The 19,575-nt window shown below is 35.5% G+C and overlaps 1 protein-coding gene across 1 annotated transcript; it reads left to right on the forward strand.

The window, feature by feature from the left end:
- Window positions 1-802: 802 nt before the first annotated feature.
- Window positions 803-17,195, forward strand: LOC130624917 (creatine kinase, flagellar-like). Its single transcript, XM_057439978.1, has 14 exons — window positions 803-1,122; window positions 1,514-1,574; window positions 2,134-2,413; window positions 2,902-3,175; window positions 3,749-4,711; window positions 4,854-4,963; window positions 5,083-5,400; window positions 8,248-8,437; window positions 13,660-13,826; window positions 14,732-14,999; window positions 15,337-15,549; window positions 15,815-16,165; window positions 16,519-16,617; window positions 16,957-17,195. Exons 1-14 carry the CDS (start codon window positions 1,089-1,091, stop codon window positions 17,133-17,135), a joined length of 3,507 nt encoding a protein of 1,168 aa, XP_057295961.1. The 5' UTR covers window positions 803-1,088; the 3' UTR covers window positions 17,136-17,195.
- The last annotated feature ends 2,380 nt before the right edge of the window (window positions 17,196-19,575 follow it).

Raw genomic sequence — 19,575 nt, forward strand, 5'->3', positions numbered from 1 at the left:
AGCGGAGAACAAGTGTCGGTTTGACGTCTTAGACATATTTCTGGGAAAGCTATTTTAGTATTGCATTCTCTTATAAAGAAAAATAAACAAGAAAATTTTAATCATCAATCTATTTTATTGCTGTTATGACATTTTTAAACAGGACTGTTTTTAAACATGTGTATACAAATCCCATGGCAACCGAGTTGCTATTTTGAAATCAAATTTCAATTTTTATCTTTTTATATTTTCGTATGCAATAACTGATGTAAAAATATGGGTAAAACCAGAATTAGTTTTCTCTTAGTCACTTTCAGAAGATTTTTTCGGGATTTGATTATTATTATTAGGTTTTCAATTTCTAACCTCCCTGGACCGGTCAAGATTCGATTAACTCGAATAAATTTTTCTTTTCACGAAAGTTTAATTTAAGTTACGCTTTTGATTGTTATAAACTTTAATAAGCATACTTGATGTTAAAATACTACAGGAAAATCTTAAAAAATAGATTGTCGTTAAAATGGCCGTTAAGTTGTGTATACGGCTATGTACATCTTCCATTACGTAGCTTACCCACAATTAGATGCGCAGTGAGGACCGGGCTTTAAAGTTCTTGTATTGTCAGTTTCTTGTCGTGATGTTGCACTATCTGATTTTTAAAAACATGAATAGTATGTTATTATTTTTGGAATGTGTTTTACAATAACGACGCGAAAATTTGATAGTCAATAAGAATTGTGTTGTTTTCATTATTTTGTTATTGGAGAAGCTCAAACATTTGCTTTTTGTTGATTTTATAACCTTGACTACCGTGATAAATACATTCGCTTTTAGCTTTATCTATATGACGTGCATTTTACTGTTTTTATTGGAAATCATGGAAAAGATGGAAGCAAATTTAAGCTGCCAACTTAAAGTGACGTCAGATTTTATTTTTCTTGTGAGAGATTTGATTGGGTAACTGATTCAAATTGACGTCAAATATTTAATTCGTCACGACCGCGTGAAAAACCACTGGCAACAGCGAATATATAGACCAAACAAGTCTGGACTTCACTACAGCTACACAAAAGCCTTCGGTTACTTAAACTTGATAAATAATATTGAAAATGGGTTGTGCATCCTCAGTCTGCTCAAAACAAGGTATTTTTTTCTTCTTCTTCTTCTTCTTTCTTCATCTTCTGTCTTCTCCTTCATTTTCTGTCTTCTTCTTCTGTCTCCTTCTTTATCTTCTGTCTTCTTCTTCATCTTCTGTCTTCTTTTATCTTTTTCTTTCTTTTGCCTTCTTCATTTTCTGCCTTCTTCTTTATCTTCTGATCTTCTTTATCTTCTTCATCCTCTTCATCTTCTTCATCTTCTTCATCTTCTGTCTTCTTCTTCATCTTCCGTCTTTTTCCATCTTTTTATTTCTTCTTCTTTTTTCTTCTTCTTTTTTCTTCTTCTTTTTCTTCTTCTTCTTTCTTTTTCTTTCTTCTTCTTCTTTTTTCTTTTTCTTCTTTTTCTTCTTCTGTAAAAGGTTGAATTTACTTTTTAGCAACAACAGTTGAGGGTTCCAAACCAGTTGAAAAACAAGCTGGAGGGAACACGAAAGGCCCGTAAGTCAACTTATTTTTGTCTGGTTTTGTTCCTATTATATCGTTAAGCACGCTGGTGCTTATTAAATTTTAAAATTTCCAATGTTATATTACTTTGAATAAAAGGATATGTATGTATAATTCAAAGGGAAGTGAAATAAAACAAATCATGACAGGTTGTTTATGCGGAAACCAAACGTTAACTCAGTACTAGTTGAGTTGAGAAATCACTTCCATCGACAGTGTGTTTCATAGAAATGTTTTGCATGAGTGTCCGTCATTTTGGACAAAATAAAAATTATTAAATTCCAATGAACTTTACCTTATAGAAAAAGTCACGGCACAACCTAACCCTTGAACGTCCAATTACACACATTGGCGCCAAGAATGGTAGAAATACCAAGATACTATGTATAAGCCATAACTAGTTATCACTTTAATTTAATAGAAGTAGCAAGAAATATTTTTTTACTGCAGAAATCAAGTTTTTCATGAAAGATTGTCAGTGAAAAGTCGCGGATACCTTGGATATCATGGTTAAAAGACATGCGCTAAAATTGTTTTTATGTTACATTTTTAGGGTACAAACAAAAGCTCAACCTAAATCGAACAGTGCCGCTGTGAAAGTCGCTGACAAAAAGGTCGTGGTCAATTTTATTAAGAATGATCCAGAAGCTAACTTTCCTGATTTTAGCAAGCACAGCAACTACATGGCTAAATGTCTGACACTACCTTTGTATAAAAAACTTCATAACTTGAAGACTTGCAACGGTGTGACGTTGGATCAAGTCATTCAAACTGGTGTAGACAACCCAGGGCATCCTTTTATTTATACCGTGGGTTGCGTAGCTGGAGACGAGGTTAGTAGTATTCACTTTCTCGAATGAACTCCAATTTGAAAGAGCGCTTGTAGGCTTGGCAAGGAAAGGCTTTTTGTACGAATACTAAATCATTTACGAAAGAAACAATATGTATATCTCGAAATTTTTCCGTCTTGAACAGGATTCTACCCAATTTTTCTAGGTTTATAGATTGAATGCATTTGGTGCTAAAGTAAAATTATGACCACAGGATCCCTTTTTTCTGAAACCTAAATTATTTTTTTACTATATATAATCCCGACACAGAAGACTTTTATGGTTCTTCAGGATGGCTTTGGCGAGTTTTTGACGGTGTATTATACTTTGTCTTTATAAAATGCTTTTTTTTGTTCCAAGCAAAAAATAATGTTGTCTGTTACAATACACACTGCAGAAATGTTGTCAATGATATATTACGGTAATATTTGTACTGATTCCTACTTTCAGACTATGTTAATTTTAATTTACCTCATAATCCTTCTTAATAGGAGACATACTCTGTGTTTGCAGAGTTGCTGGATGACGTTATTTTCCACCGTCATAACGGCTACTCAAAGACGGCAAAACACGCCACTGATCTCGATCCTGATCATTTGATTGGTGGAGACGATTTAGATCCGTCATACGTTCTTTCGTGTCGTGTTCGCACAGGACGAAGTATCCGTGGCTTAACTCTCCCACCTGTGTGTACCAGAGCTGAAAGAAAAGCAGTCGAGAAAATCTTAATAGAAGCTCTAGACAGTTTGGACGGGAAATTTAAAGGTATGTGAACTGACAGAGATTGAGTTGTCTTCATTCGCTCCAATGCTGGATATAATTTATTGTAAAACAAAGCTAAATATCAACTATCGTTCCACAATGATGTTTCTAAATGAACGCATATACTTTTAACTTGTCAACGTTCTGGTGTCAACAGTTTAAACTGACTTAGGGCTATAAATTTATAAACAATCTCAGAATATGATCGAGTGATGTTGTTTTATAATGTCGTGAGCTAAAGATGTCATTTAATATAATGTCCATGATTTTAGATTTCCATTTTGATTATGCTTTAGAATATCGCAAGTTAGTTTTGTTATTACCTAATTCCCAGGAATTATTTCCTTTTCAACAATGAGGCCGACGGTGAAAAAACCGTCAAGTAAAGTGTATGGACTCTGAGCACTAACAAAAAACCGTAATGATGAGGATGACGCGAAAAAACACTTCTCCTGCGTAATAATAACTTCCCGAAATTGTCTCTCTTGACTTGTATATAATAATTATTCATTACCTGTAATATCGGATAACGCCAGCCTATTTGTCTTCTTGACTCTACAACAATACTTATTTTAGGAAACTACTATCCACTTACTGGTATGACAGAAGAAGTTCAAGACAAGCTCATCGAAGATCACTTTTTGTTCGACAAGCCTGTGTCACCTTTGCTTACATCTGCTGGCATGGCGCGTGATTGGCCTGAAGCAAGAGGAATCTGGCATAACGAAGACAAAAACTTTCTTGTCTGGGTAAACGAGGAAGACCATTCACGAGTCATCTCGATGGAGAAAGGAGGAAATATGCGCTCTGTGTTTCAAAGATTTTGCGAAGGCTTAAACAAAGTTGAATCGCTGATAAAATCTAAGGGTCACGACTTCATGTGGAATAATCATCTTGGTTACATACTTACATGTCCCTCTAATCTCGGTACCGGTTTGCGGGCAGGAGTGCATGTTAAGATCCCATTGTTGTCAAAAACATCACATTTTGATGACGTTCTACTCGCTTATCGCTTGCAAAAGAGAGGCACAGGTGGTGTGGATACAATGAGTACCGATGGTACATTTGACATTTCAAATCTAGATCGACTGGGTTTTTCGGAAGTACAACTTGTTCAAAATGTCATTAATGGTGTGAGATGCTTAGTTGATTTGGAAAAGGCTTTGGAACAAAACGAAAACATTGAAGATTTAGTAAAAGCCGCTCAGCTAAAAACAACTGGTGCGAAAAATGTCAGCGGTATCAACTTACCCGATTTATCAAAACACAACAATTGGATGTCTAAATGTTTGACACCGGAAATATATGCTAAATATTTTAACGTGAAAACACCTAGCGGGTTTGGAATTGATCAAGCTATTCAAACAGGTGTTGACAACCCAGGGCATCCTTTCATAATGACGGTTGGCTGTGTAGCCGGTGACGAAGAAACCTACAAAACGTTTGCCGATCTCTTTGATCCAGTTATCAATAATCGGTTTAACGGATTTAAGAAAACGGATATGCATAAAACCGACTTATCGCCTGAAAAGTTAAAAGGTACATTATGATAAGTGCAAGGACGGGTTTTTCTAAACGCCTGAAAAAGACACCCGTATCAAAGTTAAAGGCCAAGGTGCTTGGTTCAAATGCATTTCGCTGCATTTATTTTAGAGTAATTTCTTGTCCTTTTTTACATTAGGGGGTGATAATTTGGACCCGAAGTATGTGTTATCATCTCGTGTTCGAACAGGGCGTAGCATTCGTGGATTGTGCTTGCCGCCTTGGTGTACCCGTGCGGAACGAAAACAGGTAGATGCAATATTCATTTCTCAACAATTTTAATTGTGAGCCAAGCATTAGCTCCACCAGCAAGCTTATATAAAGATAAAGAAAAGATCTTTATTTATTTAAGATTTACTGTCTTTTAGGTTGAGAAAATTGTGGTACAAGCCCTTGGGAATTTGTCTGGCAAATTAAAAGGAAAATATTACTCGCTTGAAACAATGACTGAGGCGGATCAACAAAAGCTTATCGATGACCACTTTCTCTTCGACAAACCTGTCTCGCCTTTACTGACATCATCAGGCATGGCACGTGACTGGCCGGAAGCACGTGGGATCTGGCATAACGATGACAAGAACTTTCTAGTTTGGGTAAATGAGGAAGACCATATGCGTTTGATTTCAATGGAAAAGGGAGGAAACATGAAAGCAGTGTTTGAAAGGTTTTGTGATGGCCTCAACAAAGTGAGTGAATTTTTATTATTTACATTATTTGCGAGGTATGATATATTATGTATCTACTGGTCAGCGGCCAAAAAAGTTTCAGAACGAAATACATTCATTGTCTATATATCAGTACGATATGCGTTATATAAAAGTATACATTCATTTAGAAATAAATATACAATTACCCAAATTTTGCGAATAGTTGAACTTTTGCGAAGATTTATTTTCCCGGGACAGGGAATAGTTTATAAAAAGAAGGCTAAAATTTCATCCTTATCCGAAAAGCTAACCAAATTCTCAATTTTTGGAAGATCAAAAATTTAAGGCTGATCAACAAATGTAAGAAACATAATCACATCTAGCCTCGACTGAAATTTAGACGTTTTCAAGAAAAAAACGTCTAAATGATGTACCATACAATTTGCGTCGGCTATGGCTTTTACGTATACGAGCGAATGTATTATTTGTCTCCATATGAACACGTAAATGCCATTGGATTTCATGCAAGTATTAGTCTGCATGTTAATGTCCAATTATAATTGGTTCCAATGTAAATACTCGAATATCATTGGCCGCCTGTAAATAACGAATCATTGATCTCGTGCAAATACGCTAAACCTTCCCCCCACCCCCTTTATTATCCCCCTCTATCCCCCCCTCCCCAATAATTAATTTTTAGATTTTTTCAACTTTATTTAATCCTCAACGCTTATTTCAACCATCGACGTACTCACTTACTCCCTCTCCCTTTATTTATTTATTAATGGAGATGTAGCTATAGTTATGCTTATTAATTTATTTCAATGAGCAAAGTGTTTAACTCTACCGTCTGTTAAACTTTACCTGTGTTAAAATGTAGCAGAACATGTAAACGAACTTGTTTGCAGAAAAAACAAACAAAAAAAACAACAACAATATTGCATTGCAGTAAGATGTAATCCGAATAAGCAACCATTAATTTTTTTCTCTCCCCGATACATCAATACACCCTTTTCTCCACAACACAAATGCGAAGTTATTCTCCTTGGTGAAGAAATCTTATACGTGAGCAGTGCAATTTTAAAAAAATGTTGTTTAACATTTCGCTGTTAAAATGCATTCACTGTAAATAAGCTTTCGCTTGTGATGCACCTCACAACACGTATATTCACTCATACCGTTCATTCAAATGGTACATATGCTGAACAGAGTTTATTCCGACTCTCTAATGAGGCACACAGCAGAGAAGTTGTATTTTGGCTCCAAAAAGGTAGGTTGATAATTAGTAATTTTGTCAAACGGCACATTCATTATTTGTTGCAAATATTTTCCTGATAAAATAATTGAATTACTTAGATTTATTTCATTTTTCGAATGGGTATAATAAGATATGTTATATAGAACACTTTCTGAGTGACGTAATGTTTGATGCGCACATTTTTCGAATGGGTATAATAAGATATGTTATATAGAACACTTTCTGAGTGACGTAATGTTTGATGCGCACATGCGCACCTGTTCAGAAATTATAGAAATATTTCCTCAGAATTGAGCTAGGAAAATTAAAAACAGTTAATTATATTAATTTTAATGGCTTTCAGGGTGCTTTCAAGAAAATCACGAATTTCAATAGTAGCCATTTTGCTCCTTTCGGTTCTGCTTTTTACCTACCAGAATTTTCGCAAATGCACAAAAATATGCAAAGTTCCATAAACCTTTCTAAACATTGGCAAGTTGCGTGTGTTTACAAAAATTGATATCTGTAGTAAAACAAATTATTTGCGTTTTTATTTCAGGCTTGTATAAGGTGTGGAGCATGTGACACAGCTAACTTAAGGTTCGCTTCTGCCCGACGACCTAATTACAAGATTGGAATCCGTAGGAGATTGAATCAACTATTGAGGAAGAGAAACAACAATGTTCTTTCGTGTTTAACGTCTAATATTTTTAGCTTGTGATTGTGTATACATTAAAAAATTAAATTATGTAAAATTCCTGTCGGACAAAATTTTCGTTACCCAGAGAAAAAAAATTTTATTAACGTTTTTTTACGCACTGTTATGTAGACAGACGTTAAAAAATGCTTTGAAAATTCTAATTTGTCATTTCGTCCAAGCATTTTTTTCCCGATTGAGAATTTTGGTTTGCGAAATTTTATTTCTGATAACCTTCAAATGTAAGCCCTGGGGTTATACAAAACCAAAGCTTTTTATGGCGGTTTTGTACACAATAGTTGGAGTCACAGCCCAATTTTTCTCACCGCAGGGAAATCGGATTAATAAATTGGGAGAGATCTTGTTAAATGCTAGGAAGGCGGAATCTACCCCCGCCCCCGCCCAGTATATTCATTAGGGTTTCAAGAGGATGAGACGTGGTCACGCTAACTTTGTGCTCATTGGATTTTAATTTGGTGTGTGCATTGGAGGAACTATTTTGTGTTAATGGGTTGATTTCAAATCAGAAGTGAGACGTATTAGGAGAAACTTAATTTTGATGTCCTTAAGATACACAAGTTGTGGACAAATGCACGAATCTATTTGCACAACAGATATTAAGTGCCATTTGGGTAGCTATTACGTAACGCTAAATTTGCCTTCTTAACCCCCCCCCCCCCCCTCATCACTCTGCGCCACGTTTTTATTTAGGACACCTAATAATTGCGTTACGCTGGGAGCCAACAAGTCCCCCCACCCCCTTTCCTACCCCTCCCCTTCCAATGTACAATCGACACAATTAAAAATAATGATTGAAGGATTATTCAAAAAGCATTTCAACCGTGACATCATGCAGCAAACTCGAATACTACCCGCCCCCTTATCTACCGTCACGGTGCATCACGAAAGCCAAGTAACTTTATTGTTTACGTTTTTTGACACCTTTCTTTAGGTTGAAAAATTGATGAAACAAGACGGCCATGAGTTCATGTGGAATGAACATTTAGGTTACATTCTAACTTGTCCATCCAATTTGGGAACAGGCATGAGAGCCGGTGTGCATGTTAAAATACCATTATTGAGCAAGCATCCGAAGTTTGATTCCATGTTGGACGAGATGCGGCTACAGAAAAGAGGAACAGGTAATGAAACTTTTCTAATTTTTACATACAAAACAATTAATACCCTTAAGCACCTTCGTCCCCAAGGCCTTCAAAATGAGGTTGGTGGTCTACCTTAAATTTCAAAGTATTCCAGATTTCAAACAGCGTTATTACTACCATTAAATATCCGACATCTGACCATGAAGATCTCGTAGTCTGGCCTAGCAATTAAAATGATTAATTGTTTTTTTGTGTAAATGTAATAAAATGAGCCACATGATTACTGTTTGTCACTCCTGGTACTTGAAGAAAATTCCATGTTTGAAATTGTTGTTGCGATTTTGTTTAAAACCACTCTTGTCATCAGCATTAAAACAGCCTTTTACAAGGTTTGATGCAGCAACCTTCGAAATATGATATTTAATGATAGGAAGTGAAAAGGGTCCACCAGTTGCTAGATACCAACCTCGTCCCCAGGACTATTTGCTTCTCAACGGTGCTGCGCTTTCTGATAGTTCTAGCGAAATAGCCCTGGACCAGGCTGGTCACCGTATCGCATATAATTGGCCCACGGCATTACCCTAATTATGCAACGCTTTTAGCTGGCGTCAGCAAAAATCCTAAAAGTGATACATAAACAAATATGGCACCGGAAGATGTGGTGGTTTTAAATCCTTAAAAAGCATTATTTTTCCTTTTTAATCTCATTTTCGCCCCCTTTTTTTAAGATGTCTTAGCTAAAGTAAGAATTTCTTTGAAATGTACGATATTTTTTTTAAAACGTAGTCGGTGTTGTTGCTAGCCAGTCCATAGGTAATGCATTCATAAATATGGCTCGAGAGAGAAGTGAAGTGTTGCAGGTGCTCTTCTTGTTCATCTCTCATTGCAGAAGATGTTACCATCTACGCCTAAAAAAGTTTATTAAGGTGGCAAAGGAGTGTGCCGAATTTGTGCTGAAGAAACATCAGCACATCACTTGACCAGAATTTTTTTAAAAAGTGGAAAGGAAAAATCCTTACATCTTGAAAACACGTACCACATCTTTCCAGCCCATCGCCAAAATCATAAATATGCAGAATTTGCATAAATTAAAAATGAACCAGAATCTGGTTCATTTGATGCCCACGTGACCAGCCTGTGCCAGCGCCTTTTCGACGCCACGGTAAAAGGTGCTGGGTTCGAGCTTGGCTAGATACTTAAATGTCAATGCCAGGCGCTTTATACGAAGTTATACAACACTGGGGTTTTCCAATCAGAGTCTACAAGCTTTGATAATAGAACTTGTAAAAGCATTTTTTTCGTCACCTTTGACTTCACTTAAAATAAAAAATGAATGAACATACCATTTGAACAAAACGTGTTGGATGACACGTACGAACGATTAAAGTTCCATTACACATTCGTCCACCATTTATACAACATTCGTACAAGCAACCTCGTTTCGAGGGCAGTTTACCTTGTTGTTCCGTAATAACTACAAGACCTTGGGAACGAGGTTGTCGTACAAGATGTTAGATCATATTATGAAATTGCGTTTTTGGGTATCACAAATCCAGGGACTTGTTTTGAGCTATGTTTACAAGAAGATAAATAAATTGTTGATAAGGATTAAAATTTGCTGATATCACCAATTTTGTTATGATATCTTCATTTTTCTGAGAACAGTGGTTTTTATCGCCGACAGAACCAACAAGATTGGTTTATACGTAATCCTTTATAATGCTTTCGTTTGACAATATGAAAAGTTTGTTCTCGGAACAGTATCATCAGTGCTAAGAAATTATTAAAAATTGCCAAATAGTAAAACATTAAGAATCACAAAATTTTAACAGCTCATTAATTATGAAAAGTGCATTGGTGTTGAAATCTCCTTTTCTCTCTGCCCCCCCCCCCCCCCCCTTCACCCCCCTCAGTACAAAACGGGTAAGGGTCGTTAGAACGTCGATCCCAGGGCCTGCATATCTGACGTCGGGACCAACATGGTTTTGTCAGACCTATCAATAATCGCAGCGACGATAAGAGACAAAAATCCCTGGGAACGAGTTTGGGTTGCTAATGCTAAATCTGGACCGCAGAGACTTTTCTCTTTTGGATATAAGGATGGTGAGTAAGAAAAATAAAATTATTTTGCCTCGTCGTGCAAGTATAAAAAAACTAGATAGTCCTGGGGTCGAGGTTGGTACTGCAAAGACTTACGTGGTTATTGTAATTTGATTAGAACTTAGAAAGTAATTATTCGGTTCAGGATTAGAAAAAAGCTGTACCATAAAGGAGTATCAACGACTCAACGTTTGTTGCTACAAATAGCTCAAATGATATCAAAGTGGATTAAAAATCTCAAAAGTGCATCTGCTTACATTTTAATGCTTGTCACGTCTGGTCTTGTTTTCGCTTTTTGACAGAAAAAGTCCTGGGTTCGAGGTTTTCTACAAATACCAATAAAGCTGCCATATCATAAAACTTTCAATCAACACCGCTGTTCCAATTTTAGGGAAGATTTATACCCGTATGTCTGTTGCGATAATGTCAACCACGTCCCCAGGGGTTCTTAAAAATGTTTAGCCATCAAGGCATCATGCAGCAACCCTGGGGTCGAGGATGTGATAATGCAAGAAATATTTTTGACTGAACCGACAAATGCGATATACTTTTAAGGGTTCCCGTGGATTTTCAACAAGTTCTAACGACTCGTTATCATGACATCTTTCTTAAATTATCCAGCCCACCGGTAACACATAAAGCCTGGTTTTCATTAGGCCTAAAATCGTTGCGAACAGTTGTGTTGTACAAAATTTGTACAAAAATAACAGCCACAATTTTAATGTAAGGACATAACAAAGTTACGCAGGATATGTTGTGGAACAAAGGTTGTGGACAGGATTTTTATTTTTTCTACAACCAGTTTTGCAAACACGTTGCAGAAGTATTGCACAATAATTATAATTGCGTATAGAAACCATTCCGCAAGTCACATAGTTAACGACGTTACAAAGAATGCTTGTTTGAGCAGTACAGGGTGCAGCGCAATAAAACTGTCTGAAAAAAAGTTAAAGCGTTTATATTACTAGTGTTAAAACCATTTTTTTATTTTTTTTTAATTTTTAATCAGCTGATAAATTTTAGGAAAAAATAAAGCTTACTCTGCAAACACTATTTTTCTGTTTTTAAAATAAATATTTTGGGCATTGTTGTACCCCCGGGAAAAGTTGCACGTGATGTCTGGCTTGAACAGCTTTTGTAAGTTAAATATATTTTCTTTTCGCATACTTATGTCATAAAGCATCACACGTCAAAAGTCCAGGCAAGGGCGAGAGAGAAACCAGGTTTTTAAATTTCAAAGGTGTATTTAGCAATTGGTAAAGACGTTTCTTTACAACCGAATTATTTAAAGTTTAAGATCAGTATTCACAGCTGTTTTTCAAAGGAAGAGATCAAGAATACGGTAAGAAAAAAGAAAATATTTAAACGATCATAAGAACCAAAAACCTTCATCGTCCTAAATTATAAGAAAAATGAGTTTGAAGTTCGACTTTTTCTTCGTTATGTAAATGTAGATTTATTCATTTTATTGTACAGTGTACTTAAATCCATAATAGGGCCGGTTACACGCGGGAGGTTTCATCTCTTGCTGTAAACTCGCGTCAAATTCAAAACAGAAAAGTTTCGTCGTTGTAACTAAAGTACAGAAAAACATTTTCGAATACTATGCTTCACACGTTTGGCTTTTTTTGTACATAAATGCGAACCAGTGATCGAAAGAACACGTTCGTCGAAATTTTTTTGGATGTTTTGAGAACAATTCGAGGCAGTGAACTCTGCAAAGAGAAATAAGGAGCACATAAGCATATCTCAAGTTATTTTAATAAATATCATTCTCACTTTGATCGCTCACTAGGGAATATTCCTAATCCCAACTCACTCTCAGCCCTAACTTTGCCCCAGGGTTCTCTTACACCGTGCTAACAAATGGTTGACCACGTCTCAGTAAGTCACAGCCGTAGAAAACTCCTAGGAGCGAGGTTGAGCCTCCTTATGAGAACACTAAAAGTTAGGAAACTAACAAAAAAAACTTACGCATATGTTTTAAATTTTAAATTTTGTCCCCCTAAAACGATAATTACATTAACAGTCCCCGCCATTATCAAACAAAAGCCAACATGGTTCGTTAATATTTTGTTTATTTGTGACACGTCACATGGTGTAGAAAGTTTAACAGGACCTGTGAAGATGCATTCAGAGGCGGCGCCACTAGGGGGGACTAGGGGGCTTCGCCCACCCTTTCCCGACCACTTTTTTGCTAAGTATTGATTTTTTATTTTTTGCCAATAAACAAAGCTTTTCTAAAGTCCAAGGTATAGCCGTTCTACGTGTTTTAGGACTCTAAAAATTCGTTGGCTTCTAGGGGCTTCGCCCTGGACCTCAGCTGTTTCCCACTATGCCTATGCCTAAATCTCCGACTATGACACTTTGGAAATTGTGGCGCCGCCCCTAGCACTCACTTCTTGGTCTTCCAAGAAACTTATAAATTATCGCAAGGTTCGAGCGATTAAGAAGACAAGCTAAATTCTAGTAGAACAACATCGTAAAAAAAAACAAATTTTAATAAAATTATTTATAACATGCAAAAGTAGGTAAACAAAAAAAACTTTAAGACTGTTTTTGTTTTGTTTAGCAACCACAAAATTAACCGGATCACGTGTATATCATCTCTTTAATATATGTTGATTTAAATTGTATCATATCCTCTGACGATGATGAGAAGTGTGGAATTTGAAACTTTTTAAAATGTTTTGTTTCGTTTTCGTATTTAAATAGAATGCAGTCGTTGCGTAAATGTTTTCGTAAAAAATCTTTTCCATCGAGCGATGCGTTTTTTTCGCGAGCGCATGTGTGCTTTCGCGCAATTTTCTTCTTAAACCTAAGATGCGGTTTTATAAAATATGTCCTTGCCTCTCTGCTCCTTTCTTTATTCATAGACGTCATCTAGGTGTAAAGTTTGAGTTTAGATATAAGCATAATAAATATTGTGTTAATGTAGAAACCAGGGTCTAATGTAGAAACCAGAGTCCATTTTCGTATAAAAAGATTTTGAAACGTTCGAAATGAATTCTGAAAGTCGGCTAGCACTCGAATGGCCACGTGCGCCATTATTTTTAAAATTTTTGAACAGAAGAGAAATAGGCGCTCGCTAGGAGTAGTGAGTAGTGGAGCTAGGAATCTTTATTTTGTCTTGTAAATTTTGATTTATTTATATGTTTTAGGCGGTGTAGATACTGCAAGTACAGACGGCACTTTTGATATTTCCAACTCGGATCGACTTGGATACTCAGAAGTTGAATTGATGCAAATAGTGGTAGACGGTGTTACAAAACTTGTCGAAATGGAAAAAAAATTGGAACAAAATGAACCCATTGACGCATCTGCGAAGGTGGGAATTTAGTTTTATGCTAATTTGTGAAAATGACAATATAATTTTCCAGCCAGCTACCTCATTGGACAAAAAGGTCGGGCAAAAGTATTAGTATTGAAAACTAGAAGGGCTGTCGCGTTTTTTGGTCATTTTCAAGTTTATGCGTTTTGAAATTATAAAACAACAAAACGCAAAAGCTTTTTTACGCCAAGTCACGGATGTTTTTTAAGACGGAAAAGTTTTTTCACCACAAGAAAATCAAAAAACAGGCACATCTCAAAGTTATTTATTTCTTCGTTAATCGTCAACTACATAGCATTTTGTGTTTTCTTTCTTTTTTGGCGAATATTAACAATTCGCGAAACTTTTAGTCGCAAAAGTAAGTTGTTTTAAGTATTTTCTACCTAACTTTATATCCAAGGATTTCTTGTCTTTTTTTGCAATATGACGTAGCTAACTACACGTTTTTAATATAAGAATGGTGTGAATAATGAACAGTAAAATTTTGCAACGGAAAATAAATACAAAAAAAATCAATCTAAATGTTATTAAAACGCCAATGGGTCACGAAAAAAAGAACACTCGAACTTACAAGATGAGAATATTCTTAGGAGATTCTTAACTTTTTGTGTAATTTCATTCCGAATGTTCTTATAGAAAGAGTATTCCTATAAGAAAGGGTGTACAATTAAACTAACGTGATCTGGGAACAAGTTTGGTTTTCTACTGTCACAAGTAGTTAGATCAAAGCGTAAATATTATAGACGAAATTAGTAACGGATATTAAAACGGTCGTAAAATGTCCTAAACTACATTTTTTTACCCGATCTGGTATAACGCCGCTAAAAATTTAGAAATATCATTTTTTTAAAACCTGACTGAAAATATATATTTATTCAACGACTTTTTCGCCGCTTTTTTAGACTGACGGCAAAAAAATTGATGTAGATAATTTTCCGGAGTTATCAAAGCATAATAATTGGATGAGCAAAGTTTTAACAAAAGATATGTACGAACGAATGAGTAAAGTTAAACCTAAGAGTGGATATTCTTTTGATCGAATCATTCAAACTGGTGTTGATAACCCAGGGCATCCATTTATTTTTACCGTGGGTTGTGTAGCCTTGGATGAAGATTCATACTCAGATTTCAAAGAGTTTTTTGATGAAGTCATTCGTGGAAGACATGGAGGTTCGTTGTCCTTGCATGATTACAGCAGCAAGCCAACCTCGTCCCAAAGAACCCTCTTGTCGTTTTTTTTTATTGTAAAGGCGCGGTCCACAATATAAAAAAGCGAAAAGACGGGTCTTCCGGACGAGGTTGGTCAAAGACTAGATTTTTGCAAAAGATAAAAAACCATTTCTTTACTAATCTTGATGTTAAATATGTTAATTTTTTAATCAATTCTTAAAATTTTATTTTCAATTTAAATTAAATTCTTGAAAATGTGCGCAAAAAAAAATATTTTTATCAATCACGAAAATAAGAATCGTATATAATTTAAATTTTACGTTATACCATCAATCAGGATATGCTCCCGATGCTAAGCATAAAACAGATCTCAATCCTGGTCATCTTAAAGGAGGAAGTTTTGATCCCGACTTTGTGCTGTCGTGTCGTGTTAGAACTGGTCGAAGCATACGAGGTCTTGCTCTGCCACCGCATTGCACAAGAGCTGAACGAAGAAAGGTCGAGACTATTGTAACTGACGGTCTGGCGTCTCTTACTGGTGATTTCAAAGGTAAACAGCTTTTAAAATTCAGTTATTGATTCCATAATTGTAAAATTCTCTAGAAACTTTGCTACTCACATTTGCAAAATAATTTTCATAACAAACCAATAAGCAACTACATTCATGGTCAAAATATTATTGCAATTAATGCTTAATTTCGCGTCGCAAACCCTGCATTCAGACGAACTTCATAAACCAACTTCTGTTTGGGTAATGTCCGTACTCGCAGTATATGCCATAACCCGTTGTCAATTGCATTATTATTTAACTGTAGGCAAATATTATCCCCTCGCTGGTATGACAGAAGAAGTTCAAGACAAACTAATCGAAGATCACTTTTTGTTTGACAAGCCTGTGTCACCTTTGCTTACATCGTCTGGCATGGCACGAGATTGGCCAGATGCGAGAGGAATCTGGCACAACAATGACAAAAACTTTCTTGTCTGGGTAAACGAGGAAGACCACATTCGCGTCATTTCGATGGAAAAAGGAGGAGACATGAAGGCTGTGTTCAATCGATTTTGCACCGGTCTTTCTCTCTTTGAGCAAAGCATTAAAGAGAGTAACAATGAGTTTATGTGGAACGAACATCTTGGATACATATTAACATGTCCGTCTAATTTAGGTAAGTCTCAAAGTAGCTATAACTTCGCAAAAACCAATCAAGAAAGTTAAATAACATGCAATTTAAGCTTTTGTTCAATGAATTCTGTCTTCAGCGGACACCTCGTAAGTCGGAACGCATTGATTTACTCCGGCTCAAGCATTTATGAAAATTCTATATAAAGCGGACATGTGTATAAAGCGAACACTTTTTGCACCAACTGTGTTTGCTTTAGCAGAACCCATTAATTAGAGCCAAACAAATTTTTGTAATATTACACGTTGGTGACATCGTAGTTTGAATTACATAAATACTACTGTATTATCAGCTAAATAACCCAGAAATTAATGTTAGCCTAATAACTTCTTTTTTAGGTACTGGCATTCGTGCAGGTGTCCACGTGAAGTTACCATTGCTGTCAGAAGATAAAAGATTTGATCAGATGCTTAAAAAAATGAGATTGCAAAAACGAGGTAAGTTCACTTTAAGTGAACCATTCTCTGCTGAGACGATGAAAATCAAAACATGAATATTTTTTTCCGCCTAGCATTTTATGATTAAAATAGGATTGATACCTTTAGTGTTCTTTGGGTTGAAAATGGTCCCACATATTTTCCAGCACGAATAACGTGTATCTCTTTCGATTCAGACAATCACAACAGTAATAGAAAATAAAAATGAGAATATACTATAATATATGAGATAGCTGCGATTAGCGATAGAGGATTTCTCATGGATTTTCCGACGGTTGAATTTTTGTGAATTTTTACGGACGTACGGCTAGTCTTATACAACCCTCTTATTATTTCTAGGTACTGGAGGTGTGGACACAGCTTCGTCGAATGGAACATTTGATATATCCAATTCGGATCGTTTGGGTTTCTCCGAAGTCGAGCTTGTTCAGGTGGTAGTTGATGGAGTTAATTTGTTGGTAGACATGGAAAAGAAACTTATGGCTGGTGAAAGCATTGATAATTTGGTGCCAAAATAAATCTCTTAATTTTGTTTCGTATAACATATGTAAAACTGGAAAAATAATAGCTTAACGAGACATTTTTGTTTTGTTTTTGTTGCTGGGTTTAAAGCTATCTTTTTATAGATTATGTAATACGAAGTCACTATGCACCTTTCAGTAAACACACATTCAATTGGACTGAACAATACTTTGCGGTGTCTGTAAATATGACTGTCATCCCCCACACTTGTATGCAACTGTAGACTTAATACCCTCCCCATCTAACCGCCTATCATCTTAAATACTCATTTCTTAGTCCTTGTGTCTTTTAGTCTGAAAAGCATAGCACTGTGTACAATCTTTAGTTTTTCCCAGATTTTTAAAGCACTTTTGTCCGCACTTCTTTCACGCACCTTAAGTTAAGTAATTTTCTCGAAGACTTGTTTTATAGATTGGTTCTCGCGAATCAGTAATGTTGAGATATTCGATGAGATTTTTTTATTCTTTTTTGCGAATAAATCATTTTTTGGGCAGATTTATTTTCGAAAACCTATTTTTTCAAATTTTAATTTATTCCAGGCTTATTTATATAGATAAGGTAACCTTTACTTGATCATAATTTTCATCAACTACAAGAAAAAAGTTTAACAAAGAAAACAAAAACAAGCAAAACAACAACAACAAAAATTCTTTATTTCAAAAATTTCGCAAAGTTTCATTTTATCAGATAAATTATTTCTATTATTTCGCAATTATTTTTGTGAGTTGATCTTTCTGGTTCGCAAATATGGATAACATTCGCGAAAATCAGTCTGATGTATAAATTTTTTAATGTACACCTTGTAAAAATAATGTAAGTAATAATAATACTCCCTTTTTTTCACAAGCAGGACGTGTTTGTTCACTCTCTGATTGGAAAGAATTCACGTGCATCTTGCTTTAGAGGCTCACTAGCTTGCCAATCAAAATCAAAATTTCATAAGTTTTTTTTCATATATCATGGAACTTAGACAAGTTTTAAAACAAGATATGTTCTACACACATTTTTAAAAAAACTAAATTTTTAACCAGTGGTCAATTTACTTATTTTTCTACTGTTCTAAACAAACATATCGCTTATAACCTGAAATTCCAGCTTAATGTTTTTGTAAAGCATATTCTTACAAATGAAAAAGAGTGTAGATGTACACTTTATAAAAAGTTTCCCTACCCAAGCATTCTTCTCCTTGTTTTGCTTTTTTTAGCCCCTTTATTTAATTTAGTTATAATGTATCACGTTATTTATAAAAAATTTGATTTGTTTGCTGGTATTTTAGGTTAAAAAAGTTTAGAAAAATAAAGATAAATAAAAACAAAATGGAATTAAGAATAATGATCAACCCGATTTGAATCTCTATCTTTCTCCGGCTTCCAAATCGTCCACAAATTTCGTCTTAATTCGTCTCATAATAAATCGTCTCGTACTTTTTTTGCATAACCCTTTTAATATATCAAATAATTTTTTGTGATAATATTGCAATTTGGTACCGTCTTAATTTGTTTCATATCCGAATCGTCTCCTAATAGTCGAAGTTCGTCTTAACCCTATTCGGTTCAGAGAGATTCCGCCTCTATAACTTTTGGTAGACTAGTTTGATGACACAAACTTGGTACACTAACAGTACGTTATGAAGGAAACAAAATGGCAACAATAAATTTAAGCTTATGTCAGCACTTTTTCTGTGAAGTCGTCTCTGAATCGTCTTATTTTGTCTCTGAGTTTTCAATTTGTCTCCGAATCGTTTTCGTCTTGTGGTCGAAATTCGTCTTTCTTAGGATATCATATGTTTCAGAAATAAATTCGTCTCCGAATCGTCTTATTTGGTCTTCGAATCTTCTTAATTCCAACCTGATCCCAAGGCTCTTGTGGATCCTGAGCCGTTATTATGGAGTTTAACTTCATCAACAAGGGAAATTGCCCTGGGAAAGAGGTTGTCTTAATTGGTGTGCGAGTAGTCTCCTTGTTAAAACGTGACAAAATTTAGCCAAGGTAACTTTTTTGCCGATTTATATTTCTTGCCGACTTATATTTTGCGATATGAGGGGGTTCTTTCTCCGGCTGCCGTTAGCGCAACCATGTTTATAGAAACATAATGGATGCCGGACACCCTAAGAAGCAAATGAACGACAATCTGGCTTGATTTGTTTGTCCTTTTTTATCTATTCCCTATTATTTTATTTCATACGTTTTAATTATATTATAAGCGCTGTTTTCTGGGAATTCGTAGAAGTCTTGTATTTTCCATTTTGTCCTCAAGAATCTAAATGTGCATATTTACATGGCTAGCTAATGGCTTTGATGGGGAGTCCTCCTGGAGTATTTAATGCTCTATTTGAGCTAGGCAAACCCAATTAGAGTCAGCACTCTGCCAGACAACTCCCTGCAACATCCAACGGCCCACACAGTGTGCTATTTTCCCAATTCCCCCCACATGGC

Source organism: Hydractinia symbiolongicarpus, chromosome 14, assembly GCF_029227915.1.
Source record: "Hydractinia symbiolongicarpus strain clone_291-10 chromosome 14, HSymV2.1, whole genome shotgun sequence".
Classification (NCBI taxonomy): Eukaryota; Metazoa; Cnidaria; class Hydrozoa; order Anthoathecata; family Hydractiniidae; genus Hydractinia; species Hydractinia symbiolongicarpus.

What these genes read in the sequence shown, in the direction of transcription:
- LOC130624917 (XM_057439978.1), top strand. Translation starts at nt 1,089, where the DNA reads ATGGGTTGTGCATCCTCAGTCTGCTCAAAACAAG. An exon ending in CTCAGTCTGCTCAAAACAAG is followed by an intron (nt 1,123 to 1,513) that starts GTATTTTTTTCT and finishes TTTACTTTTTAG; the next exon opens with CAACAACAGTTGAGGGTTCC. An exon ending in GCTACAGAAAAGAGGAACAG is followed by an intron (nt 8,438 to 13,659) that starts GTAATGAAACTT and finishes TATATGTTTTAG; the next exon opens with GCGGTGTAGATACTGCAAGT.